Here is a 22,289-nt window from a genome sequence, read left to right on the forward strand (position 1 = left end):
ACTATTTTATTTTGTAGATTTTCTTGCAGTGCAGTGGCGAAATACCCACAAAGGATTTTTTTGGAGAAATAATTAGAATGGTAACACAATTATAGTATTTAAAATAGTAATATGACGGTCTATTATACAGGATGGTCCGAACTGTACTCCGGAAACTTCGGCAGCATATTCTGAACATAAAAATAAGCAAAAAAGTTCGCATAAATGTATGTCCGAAAATGCTTAGTTTCGGAGATACAGGGTGTAGAAGTTTCTTTTTTATTTCGATTTTTTCCTAATAATTTCCAGTAGTATTTTCAGTACTAATATAAATAATGTCTGAACATAATCTGTTACTTTTGTAAATGTTTTTGTTTTATTTTAGGTATACTAGGGCTAGGAGATGTATCAGTCCTTGTACCAAGAGCAGTACGAACCTACGATACAGTAACTTTAAGATGTGACTACGACTTAGAAGGAGATCTGCTCTACTCGATAAAATGGTACAAAGGACCTAACGAATTTTTCAGATACATTCCCAAAGAAACGCCCAGTATGATGGTCTTTTCGATACCTGGTATAAATGTTGATGTAAGTAAAATTAAAAAAATATATACATATAAAATGTTTATGTCCTAATACTACTACAAGGATTAAGAAACCATTCAAAATTTAAATATAATGATTATTAACATTTTGTTTAAAAGTATTGTGTGAATTTCTAAATGAAATCTTCTTCGACGGAAAAACTCTAGCTTAATATAATAATAGCTTGTGTAGTTTGTAATCTAGTTTTAAAAAGATGTATTTTATGTACTCAAGACAATGGAGTTTTTGAACATTTGTTAAAGTAACTTAAAGTGTATGTAGTGATATTAGTTTTTTTTTTAGTTTTAATTTGTTTAATATAAATTGAAAAGAATCGTTTAATAAAATATATTATGGTCTTTCTATAAGTTAACATGTATTGAATAAGAATACCATGCCAACTAAGTGAAATTAGCCAAAAAATATATGAATTGGCTATAACTCAGTAATTTTTCGAACAAAAAACATATTATTGCTTATATCGGTGGAAACCTTAAAAAACGCGCTTTTTATGAACTTGGCCAACTGTGATTTTCATTTAAAAAATCATATGGTTTGTGTCATATGTAAAAAATGACAAATTTTAGAAAAAAAAACGGAGAACACAATCATCAAGGATGTGATTATCTGCAACTTTTTGTCCAAAATAGATTATATCTAATGCAATTAGGGAGTATTTTTAAAATAGCCAAAATTTTTTTTTTCGAAATATCTAGTAAGCCATAAACTTTTTCAAAAATTGGAAAGGCGCATATGTTTGTCCTCACAGAACTGCAATTCTTTCCCCATTTAACCGACTCTCTAGCTTCAGTGGTTTCCGAGATACCCATCGAGAACATCGTAGTAGAATAACTCACCCTGTATAATATTATATAATCCATTTAGAAACACATAATAAATATTTTAAAGTTTTACTTATATGCAGGGTTCGGAAGTAGTTAATTAAGGCGTAATTTACCTGATTAACTACGTGTAGTTTTTCTTCAAAAACTACGTCTTTTCCCGTTCATTTACTACATGAAAAGTACGTTAATAAACTATGTATTGATATTATGAATAATTTTCCTTTGTATGAGGTGTAATAGAGATAATTTGATGTAAATATTATATTTAAAACCATATTTCTTCTGCTTTCTTAAATACATTATGTGTTTTTAAAGCTTCAACTTATTATAACCTCACCTCGAACCTTTGATATTTGAAAGTTACATACATAGGTTACATAAACTACACTCTCTCCATAAACTACATTAACTACATGTAATGTAGTTTATGTAGTTTTTAAAAGTAACATGTAGTTATCCGAACCCTGCTTATATGTGATTAAATAATTTTGATTGACGAGTAAATATCTGTTTATTGCATATTTTTAGTTAAGCAAGAGCAATGCAAATGAACTAATACTCAGAGATGTTCAACCCAAAATTAGTGGTCGGTACAAATGCGAAGTCACATCAGATGCTCCCAATTTTTATACTAAGATGGCGGCTGGTATGATGTACGTGATAGGTAATATATAAAAAATATACACACAATCAAACTTATATGGAATCATCTATTATTTTTCATAATTTTTGAGACGTATGAAAATTTTGTGTATGAATAAAACTCAGTTCTTATCAATGACTTTTAATGAAAAATAAGCAAAATCGTATTTTTTTGTTTTCTAAAACGAAATTAAGATTTAAATTTTTAATGGCCAAAAAGCGAAAACAAAAAGAAAATTGATAATTTTAATATTCCTTGTTGCCACATCTAGCCCTTATGCAAGCTTCTATCCGCGCTGGCATGCTTCTTATTAAATTATCAATGTTGTCTTTTGGGGTATGTTTTCCCATGTAACGTTTTTAGTTCGTTATATATCTTTTTTATATATAATATATGATGTCTGGCCTATCATCACCGGATTCCGTAACGTTCAGGCCTGATAATTTATTTGGCACGTTTGGCGTAATTTTTAAGTTCCCTAGTCGCCAACCCTGTTATCGTTTCACTGCTCTGTGGAGGCGCTGTCAACATCGCTCCAAGGTTAGGTCGCTCTCCGCGCTTAACTTCACTTTTCGAATGTTAAATGGAAGAAAGGACAGTTCTTTTGTTTATTATTGAGCCCTCGGAAGTGTTTCGAGGTAGGTTTATTTTGTTTATTAGACCTTGTTTGGATTTTTAAACAAGAGTTTCGTATTTTTAGGGTCTTATGGACGGACTGTGTCCAAGGTACGGGTAGTGTTCCCCTGTACCGTTATCTTATGGACGGACTGTGTCCAAGGTTATGGTCCAGGTTACGACATTATCCAAGGTCCTAGTAGTGTTCCAAGGTACGGGTAGTGTCCCCATATTGCCACAGTATGGATACAGCGTAAGCCCCATGCTGCTTCGCTCCCATTTCTAAGCTTAGTCAGTAGCTACGGCTGTATTGATTCATGGTGTCCTCATTCTGGCCCCTTTTGTTGTTTTGGCCAACAGGATCGCCGACAGACAGTACAGAGGTATGAGCCCACCTCACGCTGCTACTCTCTGAAACAGGATTGCCTCAAGAACAGCTAAGTGTAGATTTAGGTTCTGGTTTTCTGTCGATTTTCAGTCTTAACTTAACGTACATTTTAAATAATATCGTACAGATTATATATAGTGGTTAGATTATTAAGAACATTTATGTCGATTTAGTTGTTACAATATGATTTAGATTTTAGGTTTCATTACATTACGCCTTGTAATAGTATTACTTTCTATAGATATTATTATTACGCTATATTAACAGATGAATAACCAGACATAGGTTCTAGAATCTACAGGTTGCAACATATCAGATTTAACACCGCATAAAATTTAACAATTTAAGTAAAATAATGCTACCTTTCTTATATTTTCTATAACGTTACACGCATTGTATTTTTTCATAGTCTATTCATAGAACATATTTAATATTATTTACATACATAGCTTTACTCGACATATAACCACTATAATAATTATTAAAATTGTACAATGCTATTTACCATCAGGATACATCATGAATGAATATAGTCACTAGTTTTAAGTAATAAACAACTGTGTTTTCTTTCTCTGTTCATGCCTGGCGCCCAATATTTATAATTTCGAGTTATTATTGTTAATTAGTTCTTTCCAGTGAAATATCTTATCCACGACTGCTCTACCAACGAAAAGCTGTCGGTTGCAGTGGTAATGTTTATAAAAAACGCTACACCCATTCTAATAATGCTGCATCAATAAGTTGTGCAAGATTTCCTGGATAGTTTCGACGAGCTCTAACCCTTCTTTTGAGCTAGTCCCACAAATGTTCGATAGGGATCTGATCGATTAGATCTGGTAAACATGCAGGTCAGTCGAAAACTATAACACTTTCCGTTTCAAGACATTCTCTAGTCACTCTGCTAGTATGGGGAGGTGCACTATCGTGCATGAAGTTAAAATTATCCCCAATTGCAGCTCTCCAAAGACTAACGATTGGTTCTAGCACCAAATCAACATATCTCCGACCCGTTAAAGTTTTTTGAAGTGGTAACAATGTAGTTTTTGCTTTCAGTATAATACCTCCCCAGAACATTACAGTTCCTCCTTTATATCTTGGTACAAATTTGGCAGCCTGAAGTCTTGCTTGTCGTCCTGGAGCTCTGAGAACCCGAATTCGATTGTTATCTGATTTTAGGCCAATTCTGGTCTCATCCGAAAGAAAAACATTTTATCAATTCTCAGTTTTGTCCAGTTTTGATGATGAAGGCATCAATTTAGCCGGTAAATTTTATTTTGCCGAGATAACCTTGGGACTTGTAACTCTCTCTTACTGTACAACCCTCGAGCACGATGTATTTTTCTTTCAACTGAAACGTTCACACCTGTAGCTGCCAGAAGTTGTCTTTGTAGCTCTGGATGAGAAACATTAGGATTTGTTCTAGCAATTTGGCACACATGGCGGTCTTGTTGTTCAGTTTTCGTCAACTCTTTGACGACTTTGTCTGGGCCTATCCTTGTGTGTTCCTATTTCCAAGTAGCTTGCATATGTTTTCGATACAACACCCTGGTTAAAGCCTACTATCTCTGCTATGTCTCTTTGGATCATTCCTTGTTCGGCGAGGGCAATAATTCTTCCCCTCTGTACATCTGTTAATCCAGCATAAGGCATTTTTTATTTCTTTGCATTTTTTTTTCTGATGACAGTCGTGATTTTACTACTGAACACAAAATTCAAAAGAAAATAAATCGTCGCAGTCGTTTATTCTTTATTATCATGTTTATTTACAACAAAAAGCCTTATCTTAAAGTTGTATACATTTAGTTTTTATCCTTACAAGAAATTTAGTCAGAAATAAAGACTGATTCAATATAAGTTTGGTTGTGTATACAGACCGGACCACCGTAGTAGTAACATAGGCAGAACCGGACGAATTAGCGTATACCCGTCCGCCGTATAAAAAGCAGGCGAAAAAATGCGATAAAATAAAAATAGTAATAAATTCTCGCGACAGCTCTCGTGTAAAATTTATTTTCTAAGTAAAATAATGGATGTTTACGGAGTTCGTGAGAAGATTCAAATTGTAAAATGGTATTTCCAAAATAGGTCTTATCGGGAGATACAAACAATTTTTCCACAAACTTTTGTAAACAGGCCAATTCCATCTTTACCTACTATATCAAGAGTTATTAATAATTTTGATACACATGGGTGCGTGTCCCCACAAAAACACTAAAAGCCTGATATGTTGATTAATGAAGAACAGGAGTTAAAGCAAGTGTTCATTTGTGCTACCGCGGATCAAAATCCCACGTTTTCAAGTAATCAAATTTCTTAGGTGGTTGCCCTGCCCACAATGCCCGTATTGTTCAAGTATATTTGAACAATACTTTTTCCAACCGTTTAATTAGTGGATATGGAACTATTTTGTGGCCCGCTAGATCACCAGATCTTTCTCCCAATGATTTATTTTTGTGGTGTTATGTAAAATCCAAAGTGTATGGTCATAATAGGGCTAATAATCTGGATCAGCTTCAAGTAAAAATACGAGAGGCTTTAATATTAGCCCTAATATGTTAGCCAATGTCAGACGGGGATTTACCTAGACCGCCTAGGCTTGTGTCTAGCACAAGAAGATGGTCTTTTTGAACACTTGTTCTAACTTTTTTTTATTTAGAGTAATATTTTAGAGAATTTATTTATTTTTAGTTTTGGCTTGTAAACATACTCAAATAATAAATATTTAAGTATTTTTATTTTAAATGTTACCTTAAGTGAAGGTAAACACTTAAAATGAAAATAATAAATTACGGCACTCCTCGCGTCGTCTTCCTAGTCTGTCACGACCGACCCGTCCAAGCACAACTGCAACTGCGTACTGCCTGACCAGCCGACTAGCCGGCAGTGAATCTCGAGTACGAACGCAAAACGGTAAACGTAAATTCGTCCGGCAACTTGCTATGTTACGGTAGCCTGGTCTTCTCTGTAAATTGGAAATTTACTTTTAATTTGCCATGTTCAACCAGTCCGAGTGAATTTACATTTTCGGGGTATACTAATCAAATATTTTTTTGTTAACTACATCAGTATAATCGAACCGTTTTGTTGTAAATATTTTTTTCTAATTAAGGGTGCTACTAAATTAAGTAACTAAATCTCGTACATTCGCAGATAATTACGCCAATCATCTGGGCACAGTTGCAATTGAATAGATTAATATGTGAATATAGTATGTGGCTCTTTTTAGAAACCATTCCTTACACCACCAACTTCGATTGGGTTATTGTTTTTTGCATTATTCAGTTTGCACTACACATACTGCAGATGTTGCCTACAAATTATCTTCTTTGATTTCCGAAATTTTTGCTTGAACAACTCTTTTAAACTAAAAGATTTGATGGTGAGTGGCCGTTCAATTTTGTTGTACGATGCTGTCATAGGACGGTACTTTTTACTTTTTAGAATTTATTAATATTCTCTGTTTGAAAAAGTATACAGGGTTGTTCACCACATACGACACGGAGTATTGTAGCTAAACGATTAGATTTTTACAAATTGTAAGTTTTGGGTTCGTTGAAGGACTATTAGGTAGCACAATTAAAAAAATTTTTAAAGATACAGAGTGTCCCAAATAAGTAAAAATATCATAGTTGTATTTTTTAAATTGAACACCCTGTATATTATTCTATTTTTGGATTCTACGATTGAAATAAAGGTAAATTTGATTAAGGTTTATCACACTTAAACCTTACCGTTTTTGAAATATTTTCAATTTTAAGAAATTGCAGTAAAAATTTTAATGTTTTATTTCTCCAAGGGTATCAAAGTTTTTAATACTAAATATTTACTGAAGATTATTTATTGATCAGATATTGTGTTGCAATAATAAAAATTTTACTACCTTATACAGAGTGTCCAAAAATTTATATTAAGTAATTACTAGCTTTAAACTGCAATAACGTGTTTAAGTTAAATGGAACACCCTGTATATTTTACGTGAATCATATGCACAATTTAATTGTCTATCAAATTTTATTATACCATTTTTTACCTATCTCTGCAACTTTTCGTAGAAAATGCATTTTCTTATAATTTAGACCTCATTTATCACTATACCCATGGAATATTTACATTTCAGATTTTTTTAAGCAACATATATGCAGAAAATGTACAAGTGGTAAATATTGCAAGCCTATTGATATACCAAAAAAACTGTTTAAATCTTTATAAAAGACTATACGAATTAAATATACCACCATTATTTCCGACCAAAAATTAGTTAATTACATACTTTTAAATTGTTTTAATTAATAAAATATTCTAAATAAATGTGGATTTGGCTCAGAAATCAAAATAATAATAAATTATGAAAATAAACGTCTCTGTTTTTATAAATCAGCATTCGTCAAAAAATGAAATAAAATTTATAAGGCGTTACTTTTTACCACACTGTCTAATACACACACAAAATTCAGTTTTTTAGTATTTGGAGCAATTATTATTAATCAACATAAACAGTCAATTAATGTAGTCTGAATACTGGCATCATATTAATTGGTCCTTTTTAACATAAATATTTAAACAGTTTTTTTATTTTGTTTTATGAAACAAGCGAGCTATATCGACAGTATTAGTATCTGTACTCTTGGAAAATTTGTTACATCTTTAAAAATAATCTAAAATGTCAATATTCCATGGGTATAGTGATAAATGAGGTCTAAATTATACGAAAATGCATTTTCTACGAAAACTTAAAGAGATAGGTAAAAAATGGTATAATACAATTTGATAGACAATTACATTGTGCATCTGATTCATGCAAAATATATAGGGTGTTCCATTTAAATTAAACACGCTATTGCCGTTTAAAGCTAGTAATTATTTAATATACATTTTTGGACACTCTGTATAAGGTAGTATTTTTTTTATTATTGCAACACAATATCTGGCCAATAAATAATCTTCAGTAAATATTTAGTATTAAAAACTTTGATACCCTTGGAGAAATGAAGCCTTAAAATTTTTACTGCAATTTCATAAAATTGAAAATATTTCAGAAACGGTAAGGTTTAAGTATGATGAACCTTAATCAAATTTACCTTTTATTTTAATGGTAGAATCTAAAATAGAATAATATACAGGAGTTCCATTTAAAAAAATACAACTATAATATTTTTTACTTAGTTGGGACACTCTGTATCTTGTAAAAATATTTTTAAATTGTAGCTCTAATAATCCTTCAAAGAACCCAAAACTTACAATTTGTAAAAATCTAATCGTTTAGCTACAATACTCCGTGTCGTATGTGGTGAACAACCCTGTATACATACATACTTGTATCTACAATAGAAATATCTATTTTCTATAAAAGTAATACTAAGGGCTGGCAAAGGTTAGTCTTGGGTCGAGATTTCCGTATGTAAGAAGAGTACAATGCGTTTATAATGTACTGAACAAAGAGAGGTCAGTAAACACACGTTGCTAAACGTATGAAATAAACCGAGAAACTGTGCACATCGCTAAGAGACGTGGAAGGGGATATAGCAGATTTGTCGCAGTTGACCGATCGACCCAATCGATCGATACCTCTGTCAGTACTGTCAGTACTTAAAGTTCTACGGAAAGGTGTACGTCATGCGTTTAGCTTCACGATTTAATTACGTCTCGTGATACTTAATTTGTTTATTTATTAACGAGTCGTTGTAATTTTCCCTATAGCTTGAATTTTTTTAAGTGCAAGTTAGAAACACTTGCATTTTTGGTAAAAATAAGTGGAATTATAATAAGTGGGTGTTCGATAGTGGTCGCGCTATTAGAACTCTGAATTCAAAAATCGAATTCAAATTTTGATTGCACTGTTTAGAAAAAAATATTTAACATAAAATGTATAAAAATTTTATCAATATTTTCAGCTGTAGGACTACTAATTTCACCTACTTTCAGATGTTCCTCATGAGAATCCCATCCTGCACATACAGAAAGAAGTAGCAGATTCAGCTGTTTTAGTAACAGCTAATTGTAGCGCACCCCCGTCATTTCCACCAATGAATATAACTTGGTACATAAATGGATTAAAGGTATCTTTTTATTTTGTACAATAAAAACTATGTTAACTCCATATAAGTAGAATAGAATTTAGAATAAGTGGGAGGGGGGTTAATCTCTGCGACCTTAGAGATCTATTGTGTCCCCCTTTCTTGAGTTATAATTCATCATACAGTCCCAGGACTTCCTACGGAGACCCGTGTCCCTCACAGTCGAGGAGCTACGACCCAGGCCGGGTAGACGAAACGGTAGCTTGTGTCGCCTGTTGGGTTTAGAGGTAGGAGGTAGGCTCCCGACCCATGGAGGAGGTGGTAGCTTGTATGCCACTTGCGGAGGATGGTCTCACGCAAGTGTCAGCCACCTCTTCTGTAGTTCTCTTTGGGTTTGGCCCCTTGGAACTTTCATTGTTACTGTTCCCAGTGTCGCTAGGGGGTTTCCCCACAGCTTCACCGGTGATGTTTTTATTACTATTATTACCAGATCTCACAGTGTTCCTATGAGTCGCTAGGGACAGTCGGTCCACTTCTACAGAGCCCCGCATGTATAAGTAGGGGGTAAAATACAATAGGGTGCCCCCCGGTGCCCCAAGGTTGAGGCTGTCCGTAGCCCCGCCCGGTATCGTTATAATGCTTGGTGCAATTCCCTGGCCACGACACTACAGTCAGGGACAAGACGATGAGTGAGATGCTTCTTACACCAAGCCAAGTGCTAGAGGGGATTTCCCCCAGCACCTGACCAGGAGCTTCCCCACCAACTACAAGGTCTTGCATCTCCTAGGGGAAGCCATATAAGTAAGGCATCTATAAGTGCGACGGCATACATAATGATAGAGAGTAGAGAAGGGCATTCAAATGAACCTATCAACTATGGTATACTTGTGTAACATGGTGCATTTTCCTGGCTACACCCAATACAGAACCACTTCGACCACTTGACCGACGCTGTTTGGAAGGTCGTTGTAGTGCTGGAACATTAACGCTAAATATCGTTGTTTATCTCACAGATCACAGATTTAAAATAATTTCAGTATTACTCAATTTCATCAGCGACTCACTATGCTATTTGTGAGAAATATGTCAAATAATAATTTGTCTATTTTCTCAGCGACTTGAGTTAAAAATATTTATGATTTTTACAAAGATTGCGAGATAGTAGCATTGTTTAAAACCTTTTGCTCTGTTTAGAAATTAATATTGTAATATTTTTAAAATTTACGTTTGAAAATGGAACTTTTGTAACGTCGAAACTATTTATGGTGCGTCCAGACTTGAAGAGTCGAGTGCGAGACGAGCGTGAGACAAGAGCGAGACAAGAGCGAGGCAAGAGCAAGACGAGTGCGAGACGAGAGCAAGACATAAAAAAAGTCATAAAATTTTAAGCAGAATCTAAAAATAAAAAAAAATAATGTATTACATTTAGAAAACTATGTTATATCCGTAACACTATTTTGAACCGCCCTGTATACTCTATAATAATTTTAAAATGTGTATCTTAACCTTCTCTACAGTTTTTCTATTTTTTAATAATTCTAAAACACTTTTTAATAATTCTCAAAACAAATAAAATAATGAACTTTATCGTTGGCTCACCCTGTATATTTAATTTACTATAGGTAACAAGATTCAATAATAATTAATCTTCCTATAATAATCTCCTTCCTGTTAGTTGCCAGTAGAGAAATAATTTGTACATTTTTCCCAAGTTTTATTCACATATCTACACACGCATCGTGTTTTTTAATATTCTTTATCTTTTGGACTGCATCATATTGGTTTTTCTTTAAATAAATCGATTAATTTCAGCTGATCTTCTTCCTGAAAGTCTCCATTTCAATATGCACTATAATATCAGAGCTAATATCTCGCGGTCGAGCGGGCCTACCAAAAACACGTCCAGACTTGGCTGCGAGCTTTCTTTGCTCTCTCTCTCTCTCTCTCTCTCTCTCTCTCTCTCTCTCTCTCTCTCTCGGCCGTTGAAAAACCGACAGGGAACGGATAGCAACGAGGCCACACGAGGCTCCGTGGGTTGTCCCGCGAGACCGTCGCGAGGCTCTTGCGAGACCCCTCCATCCTTTGAAAAACACCGCAAATTTGGAATGTCTCGCGCTCGTCTCGCACTCGACTCCTCAGGTCTGGACGCACCATAACATTTTTAAGTTTAAGGAAGGTAGATTAACCTATTTATGTGCATTTATTTCGGGGTATATAAAAGAAAGTTAAACTTTGTAAACTAGTGTAATTATAGACCAATTTCGATTTTGCCCGCACTTTCTAAAGTCTTTGAAACAGTTCTGAAAAATCAAATAGTGTCACACTTTGAAAAAATAGTATGTTTTTTAAGAATCAGTTTGGATTTACGTCTAAGTTATCTACGTGATACGTGATATTTTAATTTTACTTATTAGGGTTTATTTTTTAGGTTGACGAAAATGGTCGAAAAGTAATTCCTTTGGAAAATAATTCTATTGTAAAATCATCTTCCCACTATGAACATCGCCAATATATGACAGTGTCTTATCTATCGAAGGAATTAAACGAAAATGTTTTTCAGGTAAGATAAAATAATTTAATAATTCATCTTATCTAATTTGGTAAATAAAATTTCTCGAAAACATTAGAGGTACATATTTTGCCCATGAACAAGGAAGTTGCTGCTGCGTAGAATCCAAACGGAAACCATTTTTTATCAGTGGCTCCCAAGTAGCATTTTCACGACTTGCGACCACATGTTTACTAAACACAACGTTGGATTAGTTACAAAAAATAATTAGCTCCGTACCTTGGGTATTAAAATAAATGTCAACGTTTTTGTAACGTTGTACCGACGTTCAACTAGTAATACAACAAAGTAAAAGCTTCTGCGACGTCGAATAAACGTTGTCTTGTAACTTTTTTGCTTAAGTGATCTTTAGGTGATTCGGACAACGTAGTTACAATGTTGGGCAATAAAGAGTTTTCCGACGTCACTTTCAGGACCTATTCCAACGTTATGCAAACGTCGTCTGTTTTACTAATTCCAACGTTGTTTAGATTTCCTTATTCTTACGTTGGTAGGACGTCGAGCCACTACCTTTTTGCAACTGTATTGAACCATAATTAAAAGAAAATAATAATAAATTTGAATAAACAATATTTGGCGATATAATTCCGGAAAAAGCCGAACCGCTCCGAAATTTTCAAAAGCTTTGGGTCGCGACCGTTGCAAGAATAGCGCCATATAGAGTTTACATTGTCCTTATGGGCACTTTCCAATCTAAACTTGTTTCGTTTATCTATGGTCAAACGTTAACAGATATGTTAAAAAACAACGTACTTTGGATGTCTAATATCTTTCTCCGTCGTCAGAAGTAGGTAGTAATAATAATTGTCAATTTGAAGTATGATTTTATGTAATGTCAGTTTATCAGAACATTAATCTTGGTTTTACCAGTTAGTTTACCTTTATTTTTTGTTTTCTTTTGCTTCTGGCTTACAGTTGAGGGTTGGAACCTTTGGTGTTACACAGCAAAATAAAACACTAAATCACCACAATACACCAAAGCAGTTTTACTTTTACACTGGACTCGCGTTTCGCTAACCATGTTAGCATCATCAGCAGATGATTATAAACTAAAATACAATCTACAATTGAAGCGTTTATATACTCGCTCAGTGGGCACAGAGTGGGCGTGGCAAAATCTAGCCAACCGAGTCAGAACCCACCGAGCGTAACAGTTAGATTTCCGCCACTAGAGTAATAGGAACTAAGAACTTGAAGGAATTGGACCGTTGTCTCTGTTCATACTATCTTTACATTTATTAATTCTGATGCTTTCATATGCATCTAATTGCCTGTAATTTGAGACTTGTTTAAGTAATTTTAAGTTATTAAGATCTATACAATGTTCTTTATCAACAATATGTTCGGCAACGCAAGATTTATCAGGTCTACCATATCTTATCTGAGCTAAATGTTCTTTAAATCTAGTTAATATTGATCTTCTAGTTTGCCCAACATATTTCTGATTACAATCTTTACAAGAAATTTCATAAATACCCGACCTTTCCAGTAGCGGTGTTTTATCCTTTGGATTACCTAATAATTGTTGTAATTTATTATTAGCACTATACACAAATTTGTAATTGACATTCTTAAAAATTCCTTATAGACCACGGGATAACTGTCTATCAAACGGTATTGAAAAATATTTTGTCGTATCTTTCTCCACTTGAAAAGTCGAATTTTCAGAAATCATTAACCTATACCTACGTTTTCTAATTCTTTTATCAACTAGTGAAGGAGAATATCCATTACACTCAGCTACATTCCTAATGTAATCTCTTTCTATTTCATATATTTCGTTGGAAAGTGGAAAACTAAGTAATCTATGAACTAAGAAATTTAAACTAGCCATTTTATGTTCAATACTATGATATGATTCATTAGGAATATATCTGCGTGTAGTGGTATTTTTCCTAGGGATAGATATTCTTGTTTCATGTTTGAGGCATTCTTGTTTAGACAAATTTGTTTATTTGTTGTCCGTTTGAATTTTACTTAGAAACATTTTACAAATAAAAAATGCTTTTCTACTCGCTTTTCTATTTTTTAGAGTTGATAATTTTTTCGTTATGAAATAAATCAATTTGATAAGCGAACAAGTCGATTATGTAATTAAAATTTATTCAACGATCTGAATGAATTGGTACATATATTTATTTGAATTAAATAAATATACCTACTGTGCTGAATGATTTACATGTATAATAAATATTTACGACTTTATCTGTCAACTTACTTATATAATATACAATTTAAACTAATCCATCTACTAATGTAATTAATGCTTACAAATATATTTTATTTTTTTCGCACCGAGTGCAATTAATAATGTTTCAAACATGTGTTTTCAGGGCGGTGTGATAAAAGTACAGTGTGTGAGCTGGTTGTTTCATCTCTACCGAAGTGAGGACGTGAGATATATCGACGATGACAGACCAAAGCCGTGGCCGTCATCTGTCATTGGAGTTACACAAACTTCTGGAGGTAAGGAAATTAATATAATGTTCATAGATAAAAGAAAACAACCTATTAAGTATATGTTATAATGGGTGTTTCAAAAAACATGTGCCATTTCTTGGGTGAAATTCTTTACGTAAAAATAAGATTTATTTTTTATATCAACATAGGTCCTAAATTTATTACATTACATTTTTTACGATTAATGTTGCCAATAAATAATAATACTGTTAATACACAGAAGTGTGTTTTAATAATCAATATTATTTTAATATTTGTGGTCTAGTATATTAACATATTCACTACCACTGGCGTACGCTGACCACTGACAAGCCACTGACTGCCGACCGCCGCTGCGTTAGAAAACAAAATAATTTTGACCGTTGGAGTGCCTTTGTTCAGCCCAGTGTTCCCAACTCTCTCTATGATGTAGGGTAGACGTGGGGTAGACTCAATAATTTGTTGTTTTATTTTACGTTGTGAATAAATGTTGGTAGTTATTAAAATTGTTATAAAAATATATAATTCTAATAAAAATAGATAAGTTATAATAGGTATTTATTAACACAAACATCCGATACGCTACTGAAGCAGGTAAGTCAAATTAACGTATCTAAATTCTTTGACATCTAATCTTTGACAAGTAATAAATAAAAGCTAAAAATTCAAGAAAAATATATAATTTAGTTAATTTAAGTGAATTTCATAAATGATCGGTTTACTACATGTATGTATATTATATAGTCACTTACTAGCGAAAAGTTGTTCCATTATTTCACTCAATTTTTGCCGAGATCTACCGCACGCTACACAACCAACTATTTTAGAGTCTTTTTCGATAAATCGCGATAGTGTCACTGTTAATTTAAGTTCTGCCACAATTTCCATATAGATTTACTACCTTTATACAACTATCAGTAGTAGAATAAATAATAAATAACATAAAATAAGCTCCGTAAAGACTGACAAATCCACAAAATTTCAAATCAAATTCAAATGTGTCAAATGAATCGTCAAACAGAACTGTCAAGGATCCCCACCCTAGAGAGCTTTTATGGTGGCTTTTCCGCCCACCATGAATACATGGATAGCATTATGCTCCTTCCTTAGTCTTCTTTTTCAAAGATAATAATAAATAAACAATTTGTTGTGTTTTAAGTGGTTGACCTTGAAACGTCTGATTACAGCAATGTAGCCAACTGTTCGAAACTTTCCATTAAAGCAATATCAAACCTTCTTAAATCCAAACAACTAAATTCCCCACAACTGTTCTCCAAGATTCGGTGATTAAAATAAATAAATTATTTTGTTTTATTGATACTTCCCTATTAATTTTGAAAAATAGCAGTAGCGGTCTTATCTCCTCTTTGGTAGCGGTAAAATTCCATTGAAATTTTATCCCTAAAAATATCCCCAAAAAATTTTACTCCCTAAAAAAAACCATATAGATTTTTTCTCCCCAAATTTAGGGATAAAATCCCGGAGTTGGTAACACTGGTTCAGCCATTTCTACATCGCCTACTATCAGAGTCGGTGCACGACGTACGGCAGTCTTCTGTCTCTATCTCGTGCGGTAGCGACGCGACATAAGTCGGAGTTGTATCATATTAAGGCGGGGCTTAGGCGAAATTTCCGGTCGCCTTCGCATGAAGTTGTGGAAGCTCGGTAGGCTTAGATGTTAAGGGGATACTCCGGATATTTCATAAGGAGATATATCACATTTCGTTAAGGGGATATTTCATATGATTCGTTATACGTAGCATACAATAATACATATAAACTTAACAACACTACGTTAAACTTAACAACAATACATATAAAACTTTTATATGAAAATTCAAAAAACGTTTAAAGCAAATTGGAAACATTTTTTGGGCTTATCCGAGATTATTAAAAATGATATAATCCGTTGTATTTCAGAATACGTCACAGAAATAAAAGAATCCGAAATAAAAAAGCGCGTTATTTTATTCGGTGCAAGAAGACGATACAACAGCTGTTACAGAAAAGTCTCTGTGCTATTTCAATTCGATATATTAATAAAAGCGGCTAAGTCAAATATCTTTGCGAATTTTATTTTATGAAATATTAGATAACATTGTTATACAAGGTTTGCAGATAGGTACTCGTATATCTCAATTATTTATCTCTTGCGGATCCGAATTTTAAAGAATCCTATCAAAAATTTCCAACGCATTTAACATCTGATTTAACAAACTTGTTATATTGATACATTTCCAACTTCCAACGCATTTAATAGTGATTTAACAAACAAACAATGTTATTGACCAACATAAATTAATGAATAAATTAATAATACTAATAATAATAGCTCCCGTATATAGCGTTTGACGCCTTGGGAGTAGCAAGGTACAGCTTGTTATACTAGAGGCGTTCGGTATACAAGGAAGGTAATGTGGCTAGCACTACGCTTCAACCGCCTATTATTACCTCAGGAATGTGAATCCCAAGTACTCATTTAAGGCTGAGTCGACCTAGGTACCCAAACTATTTTTATTTTAATAGAAATAGTCGGCTGATGAAATGCCGGGTGTGGGATTCGAACCCACACCTTCAGATTGGTAGACGAGAGCTAAATTCCTCTACGCCACCGGGCACCTAATGAATAAATTGCAGGTATTGATAATAGGTATGACAATTTCGAGCATAAAATAATTTAAGGAGAGCAATCCTGGAAATATATTTCCAGAGGCTTTTAAATTGTTTGTTTTGTTTTTTACTGCGCCATTTACAAGTACTTGAGTTGAGAGACAATTTTCATGTTTGAAATGCATTAAAATTTATAGTAGAGATTCCATGAAAAATAAACCTTTATCGCCACTTGGCCTTACTTGCAATCTAAAAAGATCTTTTCACAGCTCTTCAACAATCTGATGATTTTACTGATATAATAATAAATAACTTTTCTTTATTAAGAGACCGACTCATCAATTTAATATATAAAACATAATTATTCTTTCTCTCAATACTACCAATTTTTAAGTTTGCGTAAATAAATAAAAATAAAATAAAATTCTATGGTGTACTCCATAGTGACTCCATAGGAATAGATAATAAAAAATAATAGATTAATAAAAACTATACTTGTACATTATGTCAATCATTATGTCATTACGTTGAATGCTGTTATTTTTAATAACGAATAAAGTAAAAAAATACCCAGGGTGCCATTTAAAATTCAAAAGTTGTAGTAATTTCCGGTGAAACAGGAAGTGACCGAAAACAATTGAATACGTCAATCAATCCTAATAATCCTAATTTATGTCATATACTAACATACCAAATCTCGTTTTTTAACTGAAAAAATAAAAAAGTAGTAGAGGGAGATTGCCGATTCTACGCCTGGATGAGGCGGAGGAGGCGCACTGCGCATGCGCGTAAATCAGGTAAGAATGGTTAAAATACGCTAATAAACAAGAATAAACAGGTTTGAACAGCTTTGAACCACTTTTGAACTGCTTTGAACCGCTTTTTAGCTTAAAACAACAGATCTGTTAATTTTTTGTTCAAACCCGTTGAAAGCAGTTCAAAAACGGTTCAAAGCTGTTTATTCTTGTTTATTAACTTATTTTAACGTACTACGCGTACGCGCAGTGCGCCTCCTCCAGGCGTAGAATCGGCCATCTCCCTCCATGGTACAAAGAATACAAGGTATGATATTGCGCAGGTTGGTCGCTACGTCACAGGTGATAACTAGCGCTATTGGTCAGCACGCTCCGCGCGCCAGTTCAAATCGTCAAGATATTGTTATAAACCTGTTTTTTTGTTTATATACCGCCTTTGAATTATCGCTAAGCAAGTTACTGTGGAGCAGTGCGTAAGGAGTCGGGCTAGGAAGCGAGAGACCGGAGTTCGAATCTCGGCCGGGACATAACTTTTTATTTATTTTTTAAATACTGTTGTATTCTATAGTTTATTTTTGTAGTATAAAAAAAAGAACTATTTATTCTGTTATTTTTTAATCTCCGGTATTAATATAAATTGATTGTTGGTACAACACCTCATTTAATATAAAATAATATTCTACTTTTTGAAATGTATCGGGCACTAATTGTACCTAAAAGTAATATATTTTTAGTGATATACCATATTGTAAACTATTTAATATTTCAGTCACTTAAAAAGTTAATTTGCATTGAATAATTGCCTACCATTAAAGGAAATTTGAGCTATATAATCCTTGAGGTCATATTCTGGGTATGCAAATACTTCCTCTAAATTTTGGGTTTCGTTCAACCGATTTATTCTCAAAACCTGAAACATCTACATATAAAAAGAAGCACAGGTCACTAATTATAATAGACTTCACCCTTGGAATTACTTCTATCACAATTACAATACATTCATCTGCATTGGCATTTTCTACTTTTCGATGGGAAACTTCAACTTCCCAACATTTTTTAAATGATGTAACAATTCCTCTTGTGGTTACTTTTCCATAGATATCCTCATCTCTGTCCTCATGTGAATTCAGAGGCAATGAACATGAAAATTATTTCCATAAACATCGCAAACTAAAAACCTAATAAACAATTTTATACCGAATATAGAAATAAATTTAGTATTCTTACCTATTATTATCGTCCAAATCCATGTTAATAGATAATTATTTTTAAATATATTTTTGGAACTGCTGGTTTTAGTAATTATTAAATTAAACGAACTAAAAAGTTTTAAAAATAAACAATTCTTAACCATAACCAGAGCCATAACCCCAAAAAATGCAGATCTCCTGTCAACTTTCTTTATTTTTTATTTTATTCATTATTTTCCTAGTGACGTCACAGATGGTATGCGCGAACTGAACGAAATTGGAGCCGCTATCGATCATACCTTGTATTCTTTGTACCATGATCTCCCTCTACTTATACTGTATTTTTAGGACACAAATGTTCGTTAGTATCTATTAAAATTAAGTACCTAGCAGATAATTTGGCAAAAAGTTTCATATTGAATTAAAAAAGTTAAAGTGGATTTTTAATGTCTTTTTTATTGCTATTATTATGTGTAGGTTTGTAACTTATTCGTTGGTTTATAAGCCATTAAAACAACACTAATTGCAAAAATGGAGCCTGAATAAGAGAGGAATTTTATTAATGATTGGAAAAAATATACTGCTAGATATTTATTTAAATTGCATTGCATGTCAATGCTGTAATATATACAGGGTCCGGCAATAGTGCGTCGGGCATCTGTATATAGCTTCTAGAATAAAAAAACTTGGAAATATTTTTTAAGTGCTAACCTAAAGTATGTATTAGGATGTATTTCAGGAAAATATTTTAACTTCTAACAGGGTGGCTCAAAAAAGCGTGGGTGGATCGGGATGATTTTTTTTAAATAGAACACCCTGTATATTATTGCATTTTTGGCTTCCTTTCAGATCACTTTAACACTAAGATATGAGTAGACATATTTCGATAGTTTCAGAGATATTAATAAACAAATAAAAAATATATATATTTTGCAACCTTCATTGAAAAAATTACGTTAGATGGTCTGTACTTACTTTGCTATAAATACGTAATCTTAAATAATACAGGATGTTCAAGATTCTACGCCAAACTTTCTAAAATATAAAATAAATTTTCTTTAATGTTTTTTAGTAAATGGAGAATTAAAAAATCGATATCTCGAAATCTATTAGAAATAATAGATTGTAGTTTTTTCAAGAACTTTGTTAATATTTCTGCTGTATTTTCTTTGTATACAGTATGTGAAAATCTTCATCAATAAAAAAATTACACGATTGCTAAAAATTGCTATGCTCTAAAAGTAAATGGATGGATTGTTTACAATTTTTGAATGGAAAAAACAACCTTATCGAATTTTTCTTATGTAAACATATTGTAAAATATTCGATCTTGAAAATAAAAAAAAGTTTCAATATCTAAAGTGGATCTTGAGTTATGGCCTCTTATGTGTTAAAAAGTTGAGTTTATAAATTATCGCGATTACTGACGTTTTCTCGTTATAAAAAAAATGACACCCTAACGATATCCTTATAATTCCGTTTCAGATGCTCAGAAACATGTCTAATGATTTTATCTAGTTATCTCTTAAAAAAAAGTCTTTTAAAAATAAGCGGTTTGCGATCGTGATTTTACTTTACTTGATAGGGAAAGGCGTATCGGCAACGCCGCAACGGCACACCGTCGCGCGTCGCGTCGGTTGGTCGCATTTCTCTCACTCCGACTTAATAGAATCCCTATGCGATTTACTTCCACACATGTAAATGCCGACCCAAAGGTAACAGTTGCCAACACGGTATACAGATTGTTTGGGTGCATAGCCATTTAAAAAAATCGTCCTGGTCCTGGTAGAGGATAAATTATTTTCCTGAAATACATCCTAAAACATACTTTAGGTTTGCACTTACACAAAATTGCTAAGTTTTTTATTTTAAGAGCTACAGATGCCCGACCCACTATTTTCGGACCCTGTAAAAGAAAATATCAAGTGGGTTTTGAGTTTGGCAGTGTCTATTGTAATTATTTTTTTTTGTTTAATGCCATAAAATTTAAATATTCAATATCAAAATATCTGTAAATACATAAATTTGAAGACGTTATGCTATGGTGGTTATTAAAATTGAACAACTTGCAATTATATTTTTTTAATTTCAGGTTCGATGAATAGCTATTACAACAACATACTCATGGTGATGCTCTACTTTGGATACTTCATTGTAAGATGACTGAAGATAAGAGAAATATGAACATATTACTAATTTTAAGTAATATAAATAGTGTAAATATTAGTTACCAAGCGTTATGGTCCTTGTCATAGACCTTAGCAATTATTTTTAGTACCTTTCTACTGCATATAAGTGTATAATAAAATAATATATTATGCTTCAATATGAATGTGATGTGATATTTTGCAATAGTATATGTATACAGTCATAAGATAAATAAAAGACTACATAAAATTAAGATAATATTAGTATATATTATTTAACCATTATTTAACCAAATAAAAAAATAAGGTAATGGTGTGGATCCGGTGGCTGACCTTGAAACGAGTTTTTGCTGCATATAGTCACAGACACTACGCATGCGCACATCTTCGATGTTGCCAGATTGTGAGTTATTTTGGAATTATTTTCAGTAGAAAACAAATATGTGCTTTTCAGTGTTTTTTTGTCAATATATACCGTATGATCGAAAAAACGGCGTCCAGTTGGCTGGGAAATGACGATAAAGGACATTTCCCATATAAAATTACAGCGATCTTCATTTCATAGTCATCACTGACGCTATTTTTTTTCAATCATAGTACGCGGTATATTATTTATGTTAATATTTTAATATTTCGCACAACACGTGAACGCGTGAAAATGTATTTTCATAGTCAATAAAATTAAATAGAAATAAAACTCTAGATTCCTATAATTAATCTAATTGCTCTAGATTATTATGCTACGTTTAAAAAGGGCTTTATTAAAAATTCGGGAAATTAAAAGGGATGTGTCCAAGTTTTTTCTTTTTTTTTTTAATTTTTAGATGCTGTAGCTCCATGTCATGTTCATAATAGTTTTTTTTAACATTCCATCAAAACTACGGAGGCCTTAATTTAAAAGGCCTTTTAGCCTCCGTAATTAAAATGGTAGAATCAGCTTCAGCAACATTAACAGTTACCTTGTTTAATCTGCTTATACATATATTGCATTAATTTTTCTGCTACCTTAAGATTTCTATTCTTACACCTAATTTATGTGATTTTCTTAGCATATATGATTTATAAACCATTTTTTTCCTAATGGAAGGAAGGAATAGGATATGCAAAATTAAGATATTTTAACATTTATTTTCCAGACAAAGCATAATATAGTATTAAGATTAAGACATAACAAATATAAGAAAGATCTTAATATAAATCACAAACTAAGTCTTAATTTGGTCTTGTATATACACAGGTATAAAACTAATAAGATCAAAACTCAACCTTCACCATATTGTCAAGATTTGGCATTATAGGAAACAAGAAATTACAGTAAATTAAGAAAAGAATATCAAAGTATACGATATTAAATACTGTAAAGTCTACGACACAAACCCTTCTAAAGAGAAAAAGATAAAACATAAAGCTTATTTTAGTCTTATCACCACAACTCTTCGATAAAATATATGTCTAAAATTGCTATTAATCCACTAACTTGATATTTTTAAGAAATTATGATACCAAC

The 22,289-nt window shown here is 32.7% G+C and overlaps 1 protein-coding gene across 1 annotated transcript in view; it reads left to right on the forward strand.

The window, feature by feature from the left end:
* Positions 1-20,803, forward strand: part of LOC115876432 — a 40,244-nt gene extending 19,441 nt beyond the window's left edge. Inside the window, exons 2-7 of the mRNA XM_030892204.1 lie at positions 365-570; positions 1,941-2,076; positions 8,981-9,114; positions 11,501-11,632; positions 13,975-14,107; positions 20,728-20,803. Coding sequence (XP_030748064.1) covers positions 365-570; positions 1,941-2,076; positions 8,981-9,114; positions 11,501-11,632; positions 13,975-14,107; positions 20,728-20,798 — 812 coding nt within the window. The 3' untranslated portion in view covers positions 20,799-20,803. The remainder of the gene's footprint in view (positions 1-364; positions 571-1,940; positions 2,077-8,980; positions 9,115-11,500; positions 11,633-13,974; positions 14,108-20,727) is intronic.
* Positions 20,804-22,289: the final 1,486 nt, after the last annotated feature.

Source organism: Sitophilus oryzae, unplaced genomic scaffold (genome assembly GCF_002938485.1).
Source record: "Sitophilus oryzae breed Bouriz unplaced genomic scaffold, Soryzae_2.0 scaffold_1436_pilon_pilon, whole genome shotgun sequence".
Lineage (NCBI taxonomy): Eukaryota > Metazoa > Arthropoda > Insecta > Coleoptera > Curculionidae > Sitophilus > Sitophilus oryzae.